Genomic DNA, 23,196 nt, shown 5'->3' with positions numbered 1-23,196 from the left:
GCCAAGGTTCCCAGGCACTGCCTGCACAGGGGAGAGGGCGGGGGGAAGCCCAAGTTGCGTGCCGGGACAGCAGCCCTCCCAGCACAGACCTGTCTACAGGGTGCTTGCCCACCCTGGCCCATCTCAACTGCCAGGAAAAAACTGCCTCTGTGCTATACCCAAGATGAAAATTGCAAAGGACTTTTACAGGTCAAACCCAATCCCATGGACTACATCTGGAAAGGAATGTGTAGCTCATGGGGCTGCTGGAGCCCAGGCACAAGGGGCCACCACGATGTCTCATGGTTGGTGGGAGCTTCTGAGCTCCACACCCCTGCCAGCACTCCCACAGATGGGCATGTCCGGCAGGGACCACACCAGACCAACATTGGCGTTCGGTTTGAGATGAAACATTTCAAATTCCTGGCCAGGTGGAGACGTAAAAGAGGGAACTGTTGATCCTTGCTGCTTCTGACGGTAGCACTACCAACTCAGACAAGCCCCAAGCCTCCTCTCACCTCTGCTGATCCCTCCCCTTGTGCCCAGAGGCATCAGACCTTCCAGGAAAGAAGCTGCGCCATCTGATTTGAAAGAAGGTGAGATGCAGAGCTAGGTGTCATCAGTGGGCTTATGGCAATGTAGCCAGGTTGGGCCTCATTCTCCATCAATTGCTTCAGCTACATTTTGAATAGAGGGATGACAGAACCAATACCTAGGATGTGCCACATAAGAAAGCCCTAGAGGCAGGAAGCAGTTATGTTGTTTTTCTTGCCTCAGCATAGTGGCTTGTTCTGTGAAACACAGAAGTACCGTTTTGGAGTTTTCAGAACCTTACTCTCAAGAATCCGAATTTCTGTGGGTGGCTTTAGGCTCACTCTTTCAATTTCGTGTTAAGACACAAAAATGGAGCCCTTCTTGCCGAACCCTTGAGAAATAATTGCCAGATGTCACACAGAAAAATGTGCTCATGCCTAGAATATAAGCATTTTAGTCAAGGGCAGGAAATATTATATTTGAGAAGAGGTCTTTACCTTTGTGATCTTACAGAAAAAGTCATTTATACAATTGGAGAAACGCATTTATGTAAAATGACATTAATTAGTCTCCAAACATTTTGGGATTGCTTTATTGCAGGTTAAGGAAGATTGTAAGCTTAATGAAACAAAGTTCTAGCTTTGTTTGTTCTAGTGAAAAATGAAGGTACATCAACTCTAGACTCCACTATGAAGAAATAAATTTTCTTTGCTAAGTCTCAGCTGTAACTCTATACAAGTCTACATGTAACTCTACATGTACAATCTACATGTAACTCTATGCAACTCTATACAAGCTACATGTAGCATTACCATAAATGAGAGTAAAATAAGGAGAGTATTAAAATGTAGCTAAAAGAAGAAATCAACTGCCACTGAATAGTGTAAAACTATAATTTTGCTATTCTGCTTTCCAATTTCTCACAAAACTGTCAATGTTTGTATTTCAAAGGGGACTTTATTGTCTAATTTGTTGAATAATTTAAGACAAAGAGCAAAAAAATAATTTCTGGTAAATATTTTTTAGACAAATAAGCATTTTAACACAAAAACAGTTCCCCCCAAAGGATTATGTGACATTCACATTTTAGCAGATGTCCAAATACCAACATATGCATAAAATCTGAAGAATCACATCAAACTAAATACATAGTTTTCTATTGTTATTACCTTTGAAAATGATAAGGCTTGCTGTAATTCAAATAGTCTATTTTGAAATTAAAAAGACATGATCGTTCAGCATTAGAAAATCCCTTCTCACTTCCACCATTTTTGAGAAATACACATCTCATTTGGACACATATCACCTCTTCAAGTTTCTGCTTTGCCAGAAATCAGGACTTTCTTTGCAATATCCTTTGCCAGGATCAAAGATATCTTACATAATTTACCTTTGCATAAATTAAACCAAACACTTTCTCTTAGATCATAGAGCTGGAGCTGGGAAAACTAAGCTCCCATACTTGTTTCTTTACTAATTTGGTTTTTATGCCCTCTCTCCAGTCTCCCAATATTTAAAATGCATATAATGATTCCTGCTCTGTAAATTGCTACGATGAAAGTGCTAAGAAATCCTACTTGCTTGACTTTTTTAAATTATGTATTGGTTGCTTTCATACAATTTAATCTTTTTATGCTATCTCTGTTAATTATCCTCCACTGGAAAATCTGAAACTCTGATATTATTGGCTGGTATTCCTGGACTCCTACCCTTCAAAATTAGTACTATCAGGACTGAGCACGTGAGACAAGCTTGCTATATGAAAAATCATTGTAGATATGCCTAGGAAAAAGGTTTGCCCAAATCTGTTCGGTACAGGATTATAAAGAGAAATCTACATGTGTATGCATCACTAGCTATTGGTAATATATATAGTGACTATTTTCTAAAGATAAATACAGGTTTTATATATTTTTGTCATGGTCTTCATTTAAGAGCATGCTTGTCATGAAGCCAAGTAAGTTTTTTGAGTAGAAAAGCATCAGTACTAGAAATTGTAGGAGTTTTTTATTGCAGCTCAAAATCCCAGACAGTCTAGGTCAGAGAATCACTCTCAAGGTTTGAAATTAGTGAGCCAGCAGTAACCAAAGGTTTTATCTGCTCTGGATGGAGCTGTGATTCCTACAGTATCTGGTTGTTCAGCATAATTCGTCTAAAGTCAATGAAGTCCTCAATTTATTTCTAGCACGTCTGGCACTCCGGCACAAGGCAGCTGTTTCCAGGCCTTCATAACCCATTCCAATATTCTGATTTATAATCTGTTACAGGGCGACTGCCACAGGCACCTAAGCCACAGGCCTGGGGAGAGGAGAATCAAGAAAAATGGATTCTAACAGAATTATCAGAAGAACTTTGCAGGGAAACCTGAAGGTAAAAGCCTGACATTAATTCATTACATGAAGACTTAGGCTAGTTCAGGAGATATCTTACTGGTACAGAGCAAGACGGTTTCATGTGAGTGAGATGAGCATGACCTACCCTCTTAAGCATCTGAAAATTACCTGATACTACTTGTTCATCCCTTACTAATGAATATTTTATCTTGACATTATGTCCTTGCCGAGTGGTAAATGATAACAGAGCTCTGCTTCTCTCCTCCTGCTTATCAGGCAAGGGAATTTGTGGGGTTTCTTTCTTTTTTTTTTCAACCACACCCTTCAATACTTTCAGACGGTATTACAGCGTTTTTGCATATATAGGGAATGAACAAACCATGATAAATTTCTGTCAAGTGCCAGTTGCAGTAATGTGTGCATAACAAAAAGGACCTGTGTGCCCTTCCCTGTGGCACGGAACGGAGGAGTGCCTTGCCGTGCTCTCCCTGCTCTGGCACTGTTACCTGGGGGCACAGGCTACCAGAACACTTGCCATCAAAGCACAGTATTTTTTGAAGTGATGTAGATTTAATGAGAAGTTATCCATGCAAATATAATAACTGGACAGTGTTTTACATTGAAATGCCACGAACATGCATTTAAATAGTCAAAGTTCGTCTACTGATTACCCAAATATTATGCCTTTGAGAGACATAATTACAGTCCCTCTACATGTGTGATGGTTTAAATTTACTTCCACTTCATACTGTGTCATTAGTCCACCTACTTGTCATACAGACATCTAAAAATAATAAGAATAAAAAGGATCAATTTGACCATGACAATTTTAATACAATCTTGGCCTTTCAATTAAAAGTGAATAGGTGCGGAGAACATAGATAATTACAGTACATACCCTCCAGCACAAAGGCTCAGTAAAAAAAAAAATCCAAACAGTCAATCTAATTCACATGCTGGCTTCTGCTTCTGTAAGCAGGCAGACCACAGGCTGCCAAAGGCTTTTTGTGGTATCGAGTCAGTGACAATAATTCAAGAGGTAAAAAATGACCCTGTCGGGTAGCAAAGTTTTCTTACAACTCTCGATTCCCTGTATTTCACATATCCACCTGTGATCTTTGCATTGTCCTTCAGAGCTCTTGTACAATAGCATGAATGTCACAGATTATGTATTGATATATAAAGGGGTACATACATTATTGATATATAAAAGAATAGATGTTCATATCCTCCACGCAAAGCTTCAGATATAGCTTCTGAGAACAGAACAACATAAAATTTCACCCATTCAGTGGTGTGTATTGAAAGCCTGAAGGACTGACTGGGCTTCTTGGGGGTACACCAATCCTGAATTGCAATCATGAATTAAAGCAATGGAATTGTTCTCAGGCTTTGACATTTACAGGTGGAAAATAGCGGTAGAAGAGGAGGCTAAATAGATAAAACCTCACTCTTTGCAGCTAATTGTATAAATTTACCTAGTACCCCTGGTATTAAACGGAGAACCGGGAGTGGGAAGAGTTGGAGAGGAGGCAAAAGTCTCTAACCATTAATATAATATGCACTCTTTACCGTTTGAATGTTTGGAATTGTGTTATAACTTGGATTACTTTTTTTTTTTTATCTTTTCAAAGATCCTACAGGGTAGTTGTCATCCTTTAGTTGTTAAGGCATGAAATTGTTTGGCATGATGCCATTTTTTTGAAAAGTGGCACTATTTTTGTCTTGGTTTTACCATATAATTAGTGCCTGTGAAACGCACTAGAAGCAGCCTAGGTACTGTATTTTGTGATATGACTAAACAGCAGGAATATGAACTGCCCAGCTTTCTTCCAGTGGACTGGAGCTCCGTTTCACACTCATGATCCCCAGCTGCTTAAGCTGGGGATCAAACATACCCAGCGACACACTACCTGAACACGTATACCAGATTCACTTCAAAGGAAACTCAAGCAAAAAGATGACTAGCAAATAGCCTTGTCCTTCTCTCAGAGTCAAGTTGTGACACAGATATATTCAGCAATGAATTTTGAAGAAAATTAGATGTTTCCTAGGTTGTATTTGAAGGTTTTAATTATCTGAGCATCTTCCTGCAGGAGTTTGCAGATACACCATAAATGCCAGATGGAGTTTACTAAATACAGATGATTACACTTTACAAAATAGTTTCTTTCCATCTGATTTCACAATCCAAATGTAAATAGGCAAGCAGGCTTAGAAAATAGGTGGAAGAAGAAGAGGAAGAATTAAAAAAAAATAATCAACACTGCACTGAGCCATAGGAAATTCACATGTAACAGTGGCCAGAAACACTGACACCCTCTGCACCCTGGTTTGTCCTAGCTCACCCATGGATAAGAGTCACTGATGTTCGCTTCATTTTCAGGTAAGTGTGCTTCCCTTGTAAAGTTGTATGCTATGCAGTTTGATGCATCTAAGTTAACTAGGACTCAGCTCTTTATGTGAATACATAAAACGCCATTACTAAGTTATAGATGAGTTTGCATGCTCAGATAAATTTTGGAATAAGAGGACTGAACTTCAAAGCCTGGCAGAGGTATGTGTCTGAGCAGAGGAACAGGAGCCAACCATGTGGCAAAGCTGTGTTGGGTGTGGAAGGAGACATAGAGACTTCTTGCCCCCGGAGAGATATTAACAGAAAGGGCATGTGTAAGAAACATGAGATATATATGCTATGCTTGGTGCTGGGGATTAGTATCCCCTTTTGGGCATCACATTTAAGGAAAATGTAGTTAAGTTGAAAAGAATCTAAAGGAGACCAGCAAGAAGGGCAAGTTTGGAAAAATTGCTCAGAAAATAAAAGAATGGAGGGATGCATGTGAAGAGGACAGCAATCTCCATGCATATAGGCAGCTGCTCTGAAGTGGTGATCGATCACCTGCCTATGGGCAGTAGTGGTAGGACACAGAGTAATTGCTTTAGCTTGCAAGCGTACATCCTGGGGGAGGGAAGTTAAATATGAGACTAGATAAATACCATATCTAGAACTGTTTACCTCGGAGACGCTAACACCCATTACTTTCACAGGATTTTTTAAGAAGAGGGCAGGCAAGCATACCTGACAAGGCAATAAACCTCTGTCTGAATTACAGACTATTTTCTTTTGAAGAATTCTTGCATTATATTAATATTTACTTATGAATGCTGCACCTATACTGGGCATGAAAACTGCTTGCTCCTACTAATGTCTCTTTATATGAGCCATGAGAGATCTCTGCAGACTGTTTTCTAAAGTGTTATATACTGCATAATTCTCACAACATGCCAGAGATTATCGGAGGTCAAAGAAAGCACTGAAAGGTCAAATAAAGAATAGAGTCTTTATGCCTGGTAAGTTATGAAGGCATGATTGATAAATATGTATCTATAAATGTATGTGTTTATAATGTATATATAATATGTAAGAAAACAGCTAGGATTTCTTTACTCATTTGTCACATGTTATTTTATTTCAATCATGAAGAAGGTAGCGTGCAAACTACCACAATAATTGATTGCTCCTGTCAGCGATCAGGAATGAAGGAAGGCCTAGAAAACACACATTAAGATTTTGCTGATACATTCTACTCTAATCTGGTTTGTACAGTGAAGAGGAGATGATTACTAGGCATCACTGCAAATTACACTTGACTAAGATACTGGAGATTAATGCCACTTTTTCTAAAGTTAATAAAATCCACTTGCAATAGGATTAAAGTGAACAACCAGACATCCCTGTGTAATATCTACATACACAAAGCTAAATGTATGCCTTCAAGGTCTCCACAATAAACCAGAAGAGTTATTCAGGGGAGAACAAGAGGTGTTGTCCTGGTTTGTGTAGCACAGCTGTATTTAGAAGACAATGTGGCTTTTCTAAGGCTCTAAACCAACAGCATAGCTTCCAGTTAGCTATTTAGGCAGAATGAAATCCAGAAAAGAAACAAGCAGCAGCCTACAGTATGGACAGTCCCCTATCTGATAAAAGTTTCTCTATCTCAGGATGAAACAGTCTCCTCCTTGATATCATTACAACTCTAAGAGATGGGTACCACTTTATAAATATGACATAAGAAGGAGAAAGAACAGGAGGTTTATTACATTGTTAAGCAAGACTTCATTTTTTGTTTTACTCAAGTTTTTAGTTAGGGGTACAACAGCAGGTATAACCGATACACCTTTGCAGAACAATGATATCAGTATGCTCGAATAAGGCATATGTCCCATATGCCTACCAGAATTCTGGGTAGGATTTCTTATTACTGTGTGGGAGCTAAATCAGCAGTATAACAAAACCTGCCCAAAGCACACATAAGACTTACATTATTGTATGCCAAACTAAGTCATGTCTTAATTGTGGTATTCACTGCTTTACACATTCAGCAGAAAGAAACAGCCATGAATTTTGCATACTTTAAGAAAAATAATCTACCAACAGAAACCAAATTTTTTGCTTTCTAGCTTCTCTGAACTAAACATGAATTAAAAAATAGCTGTGATGAGTTTATGGTTTATTGAACATCTCTGGGCCTGTCAAGACTGGATGGCCCCTGCGACCCAGAGTACAAGCCTCAGGGATTCCCTCAGAATTCAGTCTAACTTTGTCAAAATCAACAAGAAATTTAAAAGGCTAAACAAACACAGAAACTCACCCTTGTGGTGTAAGCAGCTTCTGGGTCATCTTCCAGTACACGAGAGAGACCAAAATCTGAGACTTTGCATACCAAGTTACTATTGATGAGGATATTACGAGCAGCTAGATCTCGATGGACATAACCCATATCTGACAAATATTTCATGCCAGATGCGATCCCTCGAAGCATGCCTACTAGCTGGATGACTGTGAACTGGGCATCATGTTTCTGGAAAACATTTGAAATGTCATTTCAGAGATTGTTCATGTCCCTCCTTGCACAGAATTTTTGATAAAGACCCTAGAAGCTCCTCGAGTGAAGAGCTCATGAGTCAGGGGTCATGATTTAAATGTGTGGAACTACTTTGATCTGGATAATATCCCAGTCAGCTGAGGGAAGGAGATGGATTTTCAATTCAGTTAAAAATTCATTTTTTTCAGGTCTTGCTGTCATCAGAATTTTAATTTCCTAGATGGGACCTGTGTGAAAGTGTCACATAAATCTAAGTGGTGTGTGCTCACGGGACTGGAGTGTCAGGACATTAGGGAAACAGATGTCCAACTTCCCCGACAGGTCATAGGAATTTTTAGTGAAAATCCCAGCCTTACCCAACGGACTAATGAAAGTTTTCTATCACACAAGCATTTTTTTCTAACAAAAGCAAATGCTCATCTCATTCAGTGGCTTTCAAATTTCATTAAATTTAAACTTATTCCTCAAAATTTTCCTCAACTTCAGAAACACAAAAATCACTTAAACACACTGTGACTTAGCCTAGAAACAAATAGTTGCATATATCTCTAATTGTCTACTTCTAGACACGTGTTTTAAATCTCCCAGCTCTTACTAATGCTGTTTGTTAACATCTAGCTTTGATATTGATATATATCATGATACGTAGATGCCAGGACAACAGTACGTCCTAGTCCAGCTCTCAGATGAATCCCCCAGTGCTGTAAATGTATCATGGGCAGCTCTCCAGCTCTTCCTGCCGCTTCTTCCAGAATTTTATTAAATACATGGGAGCTGGCTCTGCCATGTGGGGTGAGCTCACACGAATCAGTCTCCAAGATGGATTGCATTAATTTCATTTTTGATTAATATACTTAGGGGTGATATTAGCACTGTAAACATTAGACTAATATATGGCACAGCAGATGCTTAAAGAGCCTCTCAGAATTCCCTTTCATGAAGAAATTCATTATTATAAAAGACTCTTAGCAGTTCCCTGTTACGAAACCTTTAACTAGAGCCAAAACAAGAGGACCATGGAAAAGATTTAGCTAGAAATCAGAAGAAGGTTTCTAACCATGAAAGGAATGAGATGCTGAGATAGCCTTTTAATAGCAATAGGGAAAGCAAGCTATACAGTTTTAAAAGGCATTTATGAAAAGGGTTGTATTGCCTGGGTTGCCTGTGATATTAATGAGTCACAAAGTTCTTATCTACGATTCCACACAACAGCAGTAAAAAAAATAATACAAAAAATCTACACTCAAATGAACGAACAAGGTGAACAACTGTTTTGTACAGTCAGAAATAATTCTCCTTTGCTCAGAGCTTTCTTCAAGGATTTTTAGCCTAAACAAAATATATACAGTTCAGTACAGACATATTTCATTCAGATATACTGACACATTATTTATATGTATTTTACATGCTCCAGTGGACATCATAACATATATAGTACATACTGAAACTAAGGTTGACAATATATCCCCTTTTGGGGTTAAACGTCTAGTTCAGTGTTATGAATTTGGGGGATAATGTCATTCAACCATGGCAGAACCAAAGCAGTCTCCCAGCCACAACTGAGTTTGCCCTAACAAATTAAAATTAAACTAGCGTTTCCCCTCAGATGGGATTTCATTTCTGCTACACTTCTTGTTTTGCCACAAGTAAATCTTGGTGACACAGGGAGCATTCAGATTTTTTTAGGCTCGCTACCAACTTTGACAGAAAACAAAGATAAATCAACAACAGTATTAGTATGTCTAAGGTTGGGGAAAGAAAACAGGCCAATAAAGTTTGCTAGCAAAACATTTCAAACACCCTCAGGTATAGGATTATTCCCTAAACTGTTCACATTTAAGGAAAAGGCTCTTGGCTCAGTACTATTGGTTTACTGATAAAATTTCCACAAATCTGTTCACTTTGGAAATCGCTTGCTAAGACATACAGGCTGCCAACCAATAAGCATAACTGCATTACAGTAGTAATTCAGTCCTCAGAAAAACAATTTCCATTTTTGTGTGCCAGAATGTTGTTTTGTTTTGGTTTGTTTTTATTGATGTGACGTACTAATAAAACAGAAATGTTCTTCATTTTGGAATAATGCTTACTGCAAGCAGTCAAAAGGGACTAGCAGATCCCTACCTGGCTATCTGAGCACATCATAACGCACACAAAACCAAATGGAAATAATGAAGTATCAAGCAACAAAAGCTGCTGATGAATCAGAGTATAGTGGCAGCAAATTCATAAAAAATGCAGAACAGGAGCCAGTCCTGCATCATCTAGTTCTCTATTGCACTTACCCGTAGGAAGCTGTCCAAGGAACCATTTTCCATATATTCAGTAACAATCATAACTGGTTTACCTGCAAATATATTACAGGGGTCAAGCATTTAAAATGAATGCATAATGATCAGTGAAAACAGGCATTTCAGAAGTGTGCCCAAACCTTCCAAATCCCAAGGTTAATTTTATATTTAGAAAGAAAGCAAAAGATGCATAGGCAAAACCAGCTCTGTCTACAACATAATTGTGATTTCACTGACATCGACAGAAACACAGTCATTTCAACACAGACTGATACAATTTTTAGCAACTCAAGTCCCAGGACACAAAGTGAAGCATTTTCAGTATGAGGTGTCTTATTCACCACTGCTGAACATAATCATTCATATAATTGCTGAATTTATGTAATGAAGTAGGTGCATTCTGCCGTGCATTTGCCCCCAGGTTTCCTCTAGAAGGCAACCGGGCGCTTGCTGTGGAGGGCATTGCAATTTCTCTCCAGAGGTTGTCTCCAGACCATGTCCTTGGTCTGCATGGGCACAGTCAATATGTTCCTCAGATACTGCGGTAAGGGAGAGATTAAATAGCATTCACGGAGGCAGTAGCACAAACCCTCTTCCTCAGGAGGGTATTTACAATGCATTTAAATTGTAGAGCTTCAGTATTTTCCTAGCATAAGCCAAGGAAAATGTTGGGGTGGAGATAGAGGTGGAAGGGAAAGTGCAGAGTAGAAGTAACAGAGGGCATTGGAAAGAAAAGCAGAGTTGTAACACAGCCACCCTCCAGTGCTGGGGGTTAGGCCTCTGTCCAGGCAGTCCTGCCTCCCTCTGCGGTGGGATCACTGATAACACAAACCTCCCCTCCTGCCAAGCACGACTTAGTCGGGGGCCGAGCACACTGCATCCACGGGGCAGCGGCACGCCCTAAAGAAACAGCCCTCCGTCCTTGAAAAGCCTCTAGTATCTTTCAAAACTTGTCCGTGCAGATTCAGATCAGAATTCAGACCATTCTTTCTACCCTAAGGTATTTTGTAACATAACCAAGATTTTATATGGAGCTCTGACATGTTGGGAGAGAAATGAATGCAGAAATTAATGTGATTACGGTGAAGTTTCCAGACAAAGGTCATTGCCCTGCTAATATTTTACCATCATATGGATTTTATTATTTCATAATATTTTCTAAAGCTTTGTTTATTTTCTGTTTGTGGTGGAGGGAAAGGTGGGTAAGAGCATGAAGTTATTTAAGGAGATGAATTATTATTTCACATATAATACAGGAAGGCATCTGACCATAAAAGCATGACAAAAGCCTGCATGTTGTATAGCAGGCATGGTGATATTTTTAACTTTTAAAATTGAACAGCATGAAGCTTGAAAGAGGTATCCAGTATAATTAAAAGCAAGAAAGCCATTAAAAAAGCAAAGTAAATAGTAACAACTCCTTTTTTGTTTGTTTTTCAGAAACTACAACTTTCACCAAATAGAAATTCTTAGAAGAGAAATATTAATTTCAATGAATGAGTTTAATATAATGAGAAGAAAATCCTTTGTCCTCGTTGCATGGTTTAATGGGTTAAAATATCTTCTCTCTGCTGTGCAAATGATGGGTTATACTGTGGGAGTCACACTAATGGGTAACTGACCCTGTCATCCACTACCTAGTAGGAATAAACTCTTTATCCAAAACATTAATCTTAAATTATATAGGATACGCTAGAGATAAAAGACCTAATGATGTAAAACCTCCAAAAAATTTCTGTTGCTTCCTTACTCTTGTTAGCAAGAAATATGCAGTGCAAGGAAATGTACCTCACACTGTGCGTGTAACATAAACCCAAAGGCATTTCTGGTAATGCACAGAAAATGCTGCTGGATCTTTCAAGTAAAGGGCAGTGCACCAGTGGGGCTATCCAAAAATTTCTATCATAAATCCATGTACTTTGAAACCAGGAGACAGTGGCCTGGTTTTTGTATAAACTCAGTCAATTTTATGACACATCAGACGACTGAAATCAGAGACGTCTAAGATACGTCTTTCAAATTATTAAGAGAGCATCCTCCCGCCTTGCTCACCCAGTCTTAAAGCCCTAAGTGCAGGGTTTCACTCTTGTTCAGTTGGAAATGTGTCCATAATAAGAAGCATATGCTCTGAAGCAACACGGTGCACTTTTAAAGGAGTGTTCTGCATTCATTTATCAAAGCACAGCCGTTTATACATGATAACAACTTGTGTCAACAGTGTTGCCGAAATTTATTATACTAACAGGCTACAAATTGCTGTAAATTATCAGTAAACTAAGCAGAACATGTGCACTGGTTATTAAGACTACTGCCTACAGTGCGCCCAGGAGACCGGTGCATCAGGAAAGTGCAGAACAGAAATCAACGTGAAGCAAGGGAACAGCTCTGTATTGGAGCAAAGGACTGAAGTCTTATCTGGTGGGTACAACCCCCTTCATTCTGCTGGTGGCTTGTCCCGCCGGCAAACCACAGCCACCCCAGCCTGAGAACTTCTCACACCAAATGGTCCTGTTACAGGGATCGTGACAACTGCAGTTATTAAGAGTTGCTTCAGAAGATCTGCTTAGTATGAAAAGCAAGATCATTGCTAAGGGCCACCTGTCTAAAAGAATTTGGTTAATGAAGAAAAGGTTATATCGCCAGTTTATCATGCATTACCTGTACTGAGAGAAATCCAGCAAATAATCCACAGGCTCTATACTGACTGTACATAAACTAACACTTTTGAGGGTGATTTAATAGCTATCGTTAAAAAATATGAACACTTGCTAATTTGCTATTACAGTATATTGGTTTGTTTTAAAAAAAGCAAACTCCACAACCTTCTTGTCCTTCTGTCACCCTACCAAATGTTAAAGAAAATAAATTATTATTACTTGCATTTATGCCATATAATTTTACCCAGTAAAATGGATACAAACAGTTCCAGAGCAGTTTTCTCAACTGCTGTATTCAAGCTGTCTGGAAAGGGTGTTGTATCCCTGAGGCTTATATTGAATTCAGATGGGAATATTCAGAGCTTGCTCTCTCATACTTAAACGTGATAGGCAGCTGGCACTCCCAGCCCCCCCGAAACCGATAGCAGTCTGCTGTGAATACAGCTGAGTAGCAAACTTACTAACAGTCACTTCTACAGGATACAGACAGAATTAGTAATGCACATTCAAAAGCAATGCACAAATTCCTGCATGCACAGCAATTAAATTATTTCCTCAAGTGCCACAGAAATACAAAATGTAACAAAACAGATTTTAGCTCAGCTGTGTACAGACTGATGCTGGTGTTTCAAATAATTTTGGGACTGTAATTGTTATTCTGACTGCATAAAGCGTATGCCGTTACAAAGCAGGTGATAACTTGGACTTACACAGGCAGATCTGGCTGTCCTTTCCTAATGGGACTATGAAACCTAAGCTGAAGAATAACTCCTTCATTATTTAAATCAGCAAAATAGACTTTCATGAATCACACCTCGAGAAAGCATTATTATTGTAATTATGTCTCTTCATAACATATGGGGTTTTACATACCTTTCACTAGTTATTTTTAGACACATTCTTTTGTGTTTTTATTTCATACAATTTCTTGCAGTAAGCTATGAAATTTTCATGCCTGTCTATGTTTTTGAAACCTTGAATCACGCAATTTTAAAAGCACGATTCCTTAAAACCAATAAAATGATCTACTTAACAAAGTATTTGTTATGCTTCTACCCAGTTAAACTGGAAATGTCCTCAGCACATTCCAGGCAGTTCACCGAAATGACAAGGAGCTGCTTTGCCAGCAGAGTCCTCTAGGATGAACGAGGAAACATCCTACCAACTTTTTCCACTTCCCTGTAAAATTTCAGAGCAGTCCTGAATTATTTTTTTCTTTTAAGAATACTTCATATAAAATCTTTGATCATTAAATTTAGCACCTTATGCTGCAAAGGCAATTTAGAAAGTCTCCAAATTTACGTCTTACAAAACAAACCAGTTGTGGTGCTTCGTGCAATCTCTCTCTTCTACTACTAACTATTTCTGTCTTTCCACCTCAAGGTAGAGGACTATCAGCAGCATAAGCAACAAGAGTCAGAACTTGCCTAAATGAGGCAGCATCACCAGCACCAAATCCCATCAGCTGCTCATGAGGAGAAGAGCATGCAGGATCTGAGTGGCTTCTTGGAGGCTACCATGGCTGCCATGGGAAAGCTGAGTAGAAGCTCTAAGCCTGATGCTACCGTTCAGGAATGCCTGTTGACAACTTGCTGTTATCTTAACAAAATCCCTGGAGAGAGTTCTTTGAATATGCTACTTTCCCAGGAAGGTACCAAGCATGGATGGAGTTTTCAGTTATATTTTTGCCTCAAATCAAGAAGGTGATTCGTTATCACAAACATAGGCAAAAACATGCTTTAAAAAACAAAACAAACAAAAAAAAACAAAACCAAACCAAACCACAACCCCCCCCGCCCCAAACAAACCCACAACAAAATCACCCAAAGGCAGATTAAGAAAATGTCTACTAGTAAAAATATAAATGTTATCAAAGAAATAAAATCAATTTTACTACTAACAGCTTAAAGGCCCAAAATTTTTTTGGAGATTTTTACTAGGAGGTATAAATTCTACAGGATTGGGATCTTTAAAATGCCTCACACTAGTTACATAGTGAGTATCACATGGAGTATTTTCCCTGCATGAAAACCATGTAGGAAAAAGTTTGCACTTATATATTGATATACTATCAGTTGCTGTAGCCAGGTAGGCGGTTCATTAATTCGTGCTCATGATAAAATCTAATAATTTAGTTGAAAGCAGAACATATGGCTTCAGTGCAATTAGGAAACCTTGGGACATCAGACACCATGACTCCTAACAGATTATCAGCAAGTGCCTCTTGGCCACTTTGTAGCAATTTGTAGCTTTGGAGTTTATTAACCTGCCATTTTATTACCAAGCTGCACTGCTCCGCAGAAATGCTCATTTTTCTCCATGTTCTCTATATCTTTTCAAGCAGATCATTTTTATTTCCTGATTTTCCCCATCTCATTAACCCAGGCTGCTGTTTTTAAGTTCTCAACAGCCTGAGAGCAGCAAGACAGTGAAGGTGCTGGAGCTGCGTCGCAGGCAATTGCCTCCAACACCATTCCTCATTGGATCCATCCCAGTTTGGGCTTAGCTGATGCTTGAACATGTGTAATTTTTTTCCTGCTTTTGAAGAAATACAATATACATTGCAAATGCCAAGCTACATGTTTCTGCTGTTATCTCTTTTGAAGGATATTTGGTACATATTAACAGGGTTAAACCACAAACGTTTCTGGAAGGGTTTGCAGAGCATAAACATGGATGATTCAGGTTTTTATTTGCTTTTGCTCTTCCTTGAAGGATCAGAGAATCACAGGATAATTTAGGGTGGAAGAGACTTCCAGTGACACCTCTCATGCAAAACAGATGTCCCTGTCATAGCTTACTTTTAGTGACGACTCCCTCTAATCGAATGATATTAGGGTGGTCAAACTGTCCCATGATGCTTGCTTCTCCCAGGAAGTCCCTTCTCTGTTTTTCTGTGTAGCCAACTTTCAGGGTTTTGATAGCCACTGAAATTTCCTTTTTAGATGGCAGCTTTAGGCGCCCACTGCACACTTCTCCAAATTCCCCTAAAAAAGTGGAAAAATGACAAAAGGTGAAAATGTAGTTATTTCACAGGGTTTACGAAAGAAGACTTAGCATCCAGCAAAAGTCCCTGAAATGTGATGTTCACTGGTGGGCCACAGACCAGAGCTCCAAAGAAACCTTCGGACAACTACTTAACATTTCCATGCTTGAGTTCTCCAGCTGTCAAACTGGATAATGACACTTATTTACACTGCGTATCCAGATGACTGCAGAGCAGAGGAATGCATAAATGTCACCAGAAAATTCCCTTTTTGTTTCAGTTGATGCACTTCAAGACAATAGTAGAAGGGCTAACTGGTTAATGCAGAAGGGTCAGAATAGTCATGCATCCTTGTGAACATTATACTCTTCATTTCTACCAGAGATAGTATGGTTCTCAGTTATTTTACTTATTTCAGTTACAGTAGCAAGATAATACATAACAAAATAATTTACCTACACAGCTGCAAAGAAAAAAGAAATCCATACAGATTATCTTTGTTCTGTCATTATTCAGGTGAATCTAATAATCCAAATATATACCATCACTATGGGACTATGGGACCTGAGAGTCCACCATTAATATTATGCCCATTGTATATTGTGTGAGATACCTAAATAGAAAATGATAGACAGCAACTACTTGTTTACTTTTATACAACGTGGTTTATCCTTTGCTATGTAACATCCAAGAAGAGCGTACAGGGAAAATTATCTTAGCATTCAAATGAACAAGTATTAAATATGTTCACAAATTGCTGGAAGAAAACATCTCACTTGAGTATTTCTATATTTAACTAATGATTACATAAAGCATGTAAGGAAGTTTCAGTATCTTAAAAAACATTAGAGCATCAGCTGACTTTTGATTCCTAATTATGCAACTCCGCATCTTAGATTTCATTTGATATAATAAACTGCACACACTACATCCCAGCTAAAAATACAATAGCAACTTTTTGTCTCCTTGTTTTAATGACAAAATAACTGAAATAATGAAAATGACAATAAAAACAGAGACTGGATAAAATATATAAGATATATTATGGCAAGAATTGCCCTACGTGATTATTTACACTTAAAGACAAGGAAAACACTTTACTGAACAGAGAAGAAAAATGTTTTGTTGTGTGGTTTTTTGTTTTTTTGTTTGTTTTTTTTTTTTTCTTTCAAGAAACTAGAGGATGTTGCTGGAGGGCTTTAACACTCATTTTCCAACAATACATGCCTATTTTGGTTCTTTTGTCAAAATGCATGAGATCTATATATAAATAGCCCCTCATATGCCATATTTTGTCAAGTGGCCTTGCACAGAAAGTTTGACGAGGAAACAAACAAACCCCATAAATATAAATCAAGCTGGTATCATTTTTATGCAAACTGGGAATTTTGTTTTTATTTGTGAGTGAAATATCATGGAAAGAGTGATTACACTGCTTACATATGAGCTTTTCCCAATTTAATGTGGAATAATACTAAATGCAATAGCATTACTATGCTTCTAAAGAGCAAAGGCTCTTGGAGCTCATCTGCCCACAATGATTCTTTATCTCTGCAGCTGACTGTTTACATCAAACAACATCTGTGAAAACTAAAATGACCAAACCCCACCCATAAGATATTTTTAACAGGCAAATTGAAATCATAGATTGCTCTTCATAGATTTAACACTCAGAAATATGTGATGGATTGACAGCCCTTCATCACTGACTTCATACATGATACGATGTGGTGTACATTTTAGATGTTACATTCATCCCATTTACCTGCAAATTGAAATTATTCTTTTACCAGCTTGCCACCAATATGGTTGGAATTAGAGTCCATGTCCTATTTGTGGCACTGCGATACAGGAATGATAAAGGGAGTAATAAAAATAACCAGAATCTTAAAAGTCAGGGCTGGGTGTTCACGTCAAAGCTCAAGGAATTGGTGCTATTTATACACAACAAGAAATGGGAAGAGAGAGCCATGACAACAGTTTTGGCTTATCAAAACTGTGGTTATAAATGAGATGAACACCAACGCCTTTTTCTATACATAAGAGGCAAACCAAAGAATAATTGCAAATTAGAATAAAGGTCAGTTAGATCAGGAAAAAAAATTGCAGTCCAGCAGTCAATCCTTCATTTCTGACTGGAATTGTATGTCTGATATTTGTTTGACTTTTGGGAAGGAAAAGCTTATGGCTAATGTCCATCAACACAGTCCCATTTAGCCGTGGCTGCACAATTTAGAACTTGGGTGATTAATTGGATTCCACGAGTGTCTCAAGGACAGCGGATGCTCCAGGAGACTAAAAGTTGGACTCTTCATAGCAATGGAGCTTGCTGTTGTCAATATGTAATGGGTTTACCTTCTTGTAATGATGTTGCTGGAAAAAGCTCACTGGGCAGCCCAACTACGTTAACCTTTGGTTCTTTCATATACCTGGTCAACACCCATAGTGACATGCAGTTACACTACAACTTTTTCCTGCAAATGCTATATGGTCCCAGTAAAAAATGGACTGGATCTTATCAGGTATTGTTTAGGAGGAATAAGGACTTGTGTTTGAGTTGGAAGGTGGAAAACCTGACACAGACTTTAAGAGGTGAGGTTGACGGCTTTTCATGTAAAACCTTTCTGAAGTGTTTATTTTTAATTATGCTACACATAAACATTGTATAACCTGCTCTGCAGACTGATATGTCTATTTACACGTGGAAAGCAAATAGATATTATTAGGAGGGCTGTTCATGATATAAATATCTCTCTTCAGGAGATCTTAATTTCTTTTTAAATAGGCTACTTAGTGCATCAGTGAATGGCATTCGCTGTGCATTTAGACCCAGGAGACAAGTAAAAGATGATTCTGTGAAATCAGCTACTCCCTTTACTTTGCTGTGTTTTAAATCATGATTGTACTGCTGTGCACAGAACTCCCTCAGAGTTGGAGAGGCACCTAAGCTTAATGTTTCATGAACCTCAGCAACGTTTTACAGCCCCTCAGTAAGACACTCACAAACCTTCACAATAAGTTCATGGGCAGGTGGCCCCTAGATTTTAGAAACACTTTGATCAACAGGATGTTATGCTACAAGTATGTTTAAACTTTGAAAGAAAAGCAAATGCTCGCTTTGATGTTCAGCAAAGCACATACTTAAATCTATCCCAAATCAAGAAAGTACTTTCTGTAGTATTCTCTTGCTATCCAATCAGATTTGAACTTTTAAAGTGATTTGCTGAACTGGATCCATAAAAACAAGTGAGTTGTTTTAGAAGAAAGAATTACTGTAAAGAAAAATCTGAAAAAGTGGCTCCTGACCGCAATTTTCTTATGCTTAGCCTCCCACTAAAATCCCTTGTGTTTTTCTTGAGGTTCTTTTGGACAGGAGTATTTCCTTATTGCATTTGGGTATGTTTTCAAAGCTATATAAGCTGCCCTCTATTCTCAGAGACTTCTGGCTAAAGCTGTGAAAAACTACTTGGAAAAGTACCTCAGAATATCAAGATTACTTGCCTGACTTGAAGGTCTCATTACTTACGTCACACTTCAATGCAGTTAAATGAATCCCTTCTTCTCAAATCACTGTCTTTTTATAATTTCATTCACACTTGCATTTGTAAAGGAGAAGGGCAGGAAAAGACCAAGTCATTCACTCAAATAAGTCATTGACTCAAGCAAGAGACAGGAAATGCCTTTCTGCTTTTGGGGAGGAAAGAAGTGTTACTGCAGAAGCAGCCTTGGAGGTACCCACTCCAAATGCAAAAGCTAGCACATGATGAACGTGACAGCAGTGTAAAGTGATGCTACGAATGCATTTTGGGAGCTCACAGCACTCTATAGCCTGATTTTCATCTGTTCTTCCCTGCCTGGCTCTTCCCATTGGCATCTCTGGCAACTGCTAATAGAAATGCTAACTGTAATGTCATATGTAGTTTAGGCTACCTGAATCTGAGTTATGGTCTCCAACAAATGGCTTTATTATATCTTGTGTCCAAGCTTCAGTATAGAGGACCTGCAGGAACCTACTGTCACTTCCACTGGAGTGGAGCAAAGGACTTATTTTTAAATCACCTGACTCTTTTAGGATACATCCCTCCTCTCAGAAAACTCTACTTCCACTTTCAGAGGCCTTATTTGGCAAATATTGGTTTACCTCTCATTCTCCTGTGGATTCTGATTAAAACTAGGTCAGAACAATGAGCTATAAAATATGACATATTGTTGATTCTTCTGATTTTTTTTTTCTAGATTCATATACTCATACAACTCAAGTTTAGAAAGCTTACATTTGTGAATGAAAGCTCCTGAAATTCTTATAAGGAAAGATACTGCTCTTGGACTTCACTTTTCAGTAGCTCCTTCTCTATCCCCATATTAATTCTCTATGATGTGCAGCAAGCAGAGCTTTTCTGTCTTGACTGAAGATGATGGAGAACAGTGCACTCTTGTGGGGCAAAATTAAAATCAGCAAGGAACAAGAATTCTACCTTTGTAGAAAATAACCTAACTTCAGACAAGCAGTTGAATAGCTGCAGTACGAGAGGATGAATACTGTTTCTTATTACTAGGTGATTCAGGAAATGCACTGAGTGAAGTAGCTTGGTTCTACATTTTTTTCCAAATTAAAATCTTTTACTGTGAACTAGAAGTCTGCCTCTCTCATCTCATGGTTTTAATTCAAATAGTAAATTTAGAGAGAAGCAAAAAAATCAATAATAAAAAACCTAGTAATTTTCAATGGATTAAAAATCAACAGTACCTCTCACAAATGCTTTAATTTAGCAGGAAAGCTAACACTTCATGATCTTCTGACTCGACGAGACAATCTGCCACTTAACTTCAAGGAGCAAGCACACATCCTCTCAGGAACTACATGCTGCATTGCAACATGGACAACTCACAGTGATGAGACTTTCTGTAATCTGGCTCCTCTGCTACAAAATCTGCTTATTTTGACAGTTTGTTTTCTGTAAACCCAACAATCTATGGAGTCTGTAAGGTTCAGACAATCAGTTATCAGACAGACAACCCTTTCGTCCTAAATCGATAATTCAAATCCAAAGCAGTGACCAAAATCAATCCAATGACCAAAGGTCATTTCAGTCTGATGGATGCGTGGTGACTGGTATGAAATGAGTTTGTGGTTTCACTCAAGGCATAATAGTCAACAGTCCTTTTAAGGGAAAAAAAGAAAACATCTTCACAGTTGATACCGTTTTCTGTGCTGACAGATTTTAAAGAGAAACAGAGAAGTGAGGCTGAACTCTCTTTTTACTCCCAACAGCGCTGCGTCAATTGTGCGCTGATGGGTGTCCTTTAAAAAACTGTCTTCCTATCTGCTTTCTTTGGGGAAAAAGAATTTTGTGCCCTTAACTTTTCACATGCACCGAAGTCAGCTGCAAATATGACCTACTAATCTGAAGACTGTAGAAAGTTTTCTTCCTAGTCACAAGTATAAACCCAAAGACGTAAAAGAGTATATACAGCAAAAAGCTATTTTTAGTTCAATATATCTGATGATCATTACCTGCTCCAACTACTTTATCAATGGATATATTAGAAGCATCTAGTTCCTTGGCAAATTCATGCACAGCTTGGTTGGGATCTTCATATGTATGCGGATCTACGTAAGTTCTCAGGCCTGGGAGTTTTACTGTGTAAAAACAAATTCAGAGAGAAAATGTTACTAAGACTTAATTAATCCTTCTAAAAGAAAGATCAAATCAATAGAAGAAAAAGGTACACTGCTTCTTCAAATCAAACTGCTTTTGATGGGTGTTCAGGAATCTTAATACAGTGTGAAGCCAGAGACACTAATGTAGTTATTGCGCAGAAGTCTGAAACCTGATTTTAAATATATCTGCACTTGCCATATTTAACTGCTTTTCAAATATTAAAATACTACCCACCCCATCCAGCTTGCTACATTTAGATGCTGCCTTATATCATCCCTTTCAAGGTAACAACAAAAAGGCAAGGAACAAAATGTGTGATGCTACAGTCAACCTGAAAAGTTCTTAGGAATATATTAAGGAGAGCACATTAACTCAAACTTTTTCTTTCTGTGTCCTCCTACAAGATGCATATGAAAATAAAAGTATACATGAACAAATGCACATCTGCCTCAATCCTTCTGCTAGTACATACAAGGATGGCAGCCAGTTGTTATTAAAGTCTGGTTCTAGTGCTTAGTTGCCCTAACATCCAAGTTATTATTTTGTCCCCCTCTACAGTGTCCTGGCCAGGGATCATTATGTTTGTTCAGGGCAAGTGCTAGTTCAAATGGCTGAATGATTTCAGGGGCAGTTTCAAGCTTTCTACATCTCTTCCTCCAGCAGGACTGGGGGTGGGAGGAACATATTGTCATTCCCAATCTTTCTCTCCAGCAAAGATGCTGAAGGCAAAGCATAGCCTCGTTCCCCCATCCCAGCTCAAGGCCCTGCTTGTGCTTGCACCCAATACCTTGTGTGCCTGCCTCTGTATTCATTTTAGAACACAAAGATGTTTTTTTAACAAAAAGTGAAATAACTGTGACATCCAGCTTGAAGTTTTCTGCTTCTGACACAAAACCTGCATTCCTGGGCAGTTTTCTGCTTCTGACACAAAACCTGCATTCCTGGACATGTATCCTAGCTTTTCCTAACTGTACTAGTAGGTCTTGCAAAAGATATTAACTCTTCCTACAAACACTGCATTATCCCACTCAGAAATCTCCTTTGCAGCTTGGCATTATTAGACTACCTCAATTCATTGACTGCTAGAATACTTAAACCTTTTTTGCTGGCCTTACACAGATGGGAACCCCCCCTCCAACTTTGGACCATTAGGCAGAGCACACCATTGTTTTGTCAGACAATAGCCAGTGTATGTAAAAAAAAAATAATCAATTTTTGTGGAGATTTATTGGCCTCAGAATTGACAAAGAAATGATAAAATTGAGTTCCTAAGCTAATTGCCTTGAAAACAATGCAAACTAAGAGCCATGCTCTTAACACAAGGGCTGCGTGTGCATGGCATTAAATGCTGACTGTGTTTCCTTCAAGATCCTGATGATTACAGAATTACTTGCAAGTAAAACAAAAAGTAATTGGCTGTATATTGCTGTTGGTTAAAAATCTTGTAAATGCTGCTTTCCGTCCATGCTGAATGTACATTACAGGCTCCCTCAATCCCCCAATAAAAATAACAACAATTAAAAGCTTGTGCACTGTGGGGATTTTGGCTGCAGATTTTTAATGCTGACCCTAGAGGTTCCCAAGATCAGGTGATGGTGACTGCAAGAAGAATAATCCCTTCACACCAATAATTAAGGGCAGCCTGTATAGTAACTGGGTTCTGTCATGAAAAACAGATAATAAACACATGCACATGTGTTAAGCTGTACTACTTTACAGCTCATTCTGTGCAAACATAATAATTTACATTTTCATTTTAACAGCAGGATTTGCCCTAAAGGTAGCAAAAAAATAAAAAGGGCCTAGCCAAAGAAGGCAAAGGGAGAGGATCTGAGGAGGTGAAACATTTTTGCTCCTTTGAAGTAAT

The 23,196-nt window shown here is 38.4% G+C and overlaps 1 protein-coding gene across 1 annotated transcript in view; it reads right to left on the bottom strand.

The window, feature by feature from the left end:
• EPHA3 (EPH receptor A3) overlaps window positions 1–23,196 on the bottom strand; it is a 223,109-nt gene that overhangs the window by 24,129 nt on the left and 175,784 nt on the right. Inside the window, exons 9-12 of the mRNA XM_074148921.1 lie at window positions 21,182–21,307; window positions 15,482–15,667; window positions 10,018–10,079; window positions 7,499–7,708 (exon numbers count right to left, since the gene is read on the bottom strand). Of these exons, the coding sequence (XP_074005022.1) occupies window positions 7,499–7,708; window positions 10,018–10,079; window positions 15,482–15,667; window positions 21,182–21,307 (584 nt within the window). The remainder of the gene's footprint in view (window positions 1–7,498; window positions 7,709–10,017; window positions 10,080–15,481; window positions 15,668–21,181; window positions 21,308–23,196) is intronic.

Source organism: Numenius arquata, chromosome 1, assembly GCF_964106895.1.
Source record: "Numenius arquata chromosome 1, bNumArq3.hap1.1, whole genome shotgun sequence".
Taxonomy (NCBI): domain Eukaryota; kingdom Metazoa; phylum Chordata; class Aves; order Charadriiformes; family Scolopacidae; genus Numenius; species Numenius arquata.
Note: the sequence above shows the minus strand (reverse complement) of the source record. Positions and strands in the feature narration are given on the sequence as shown.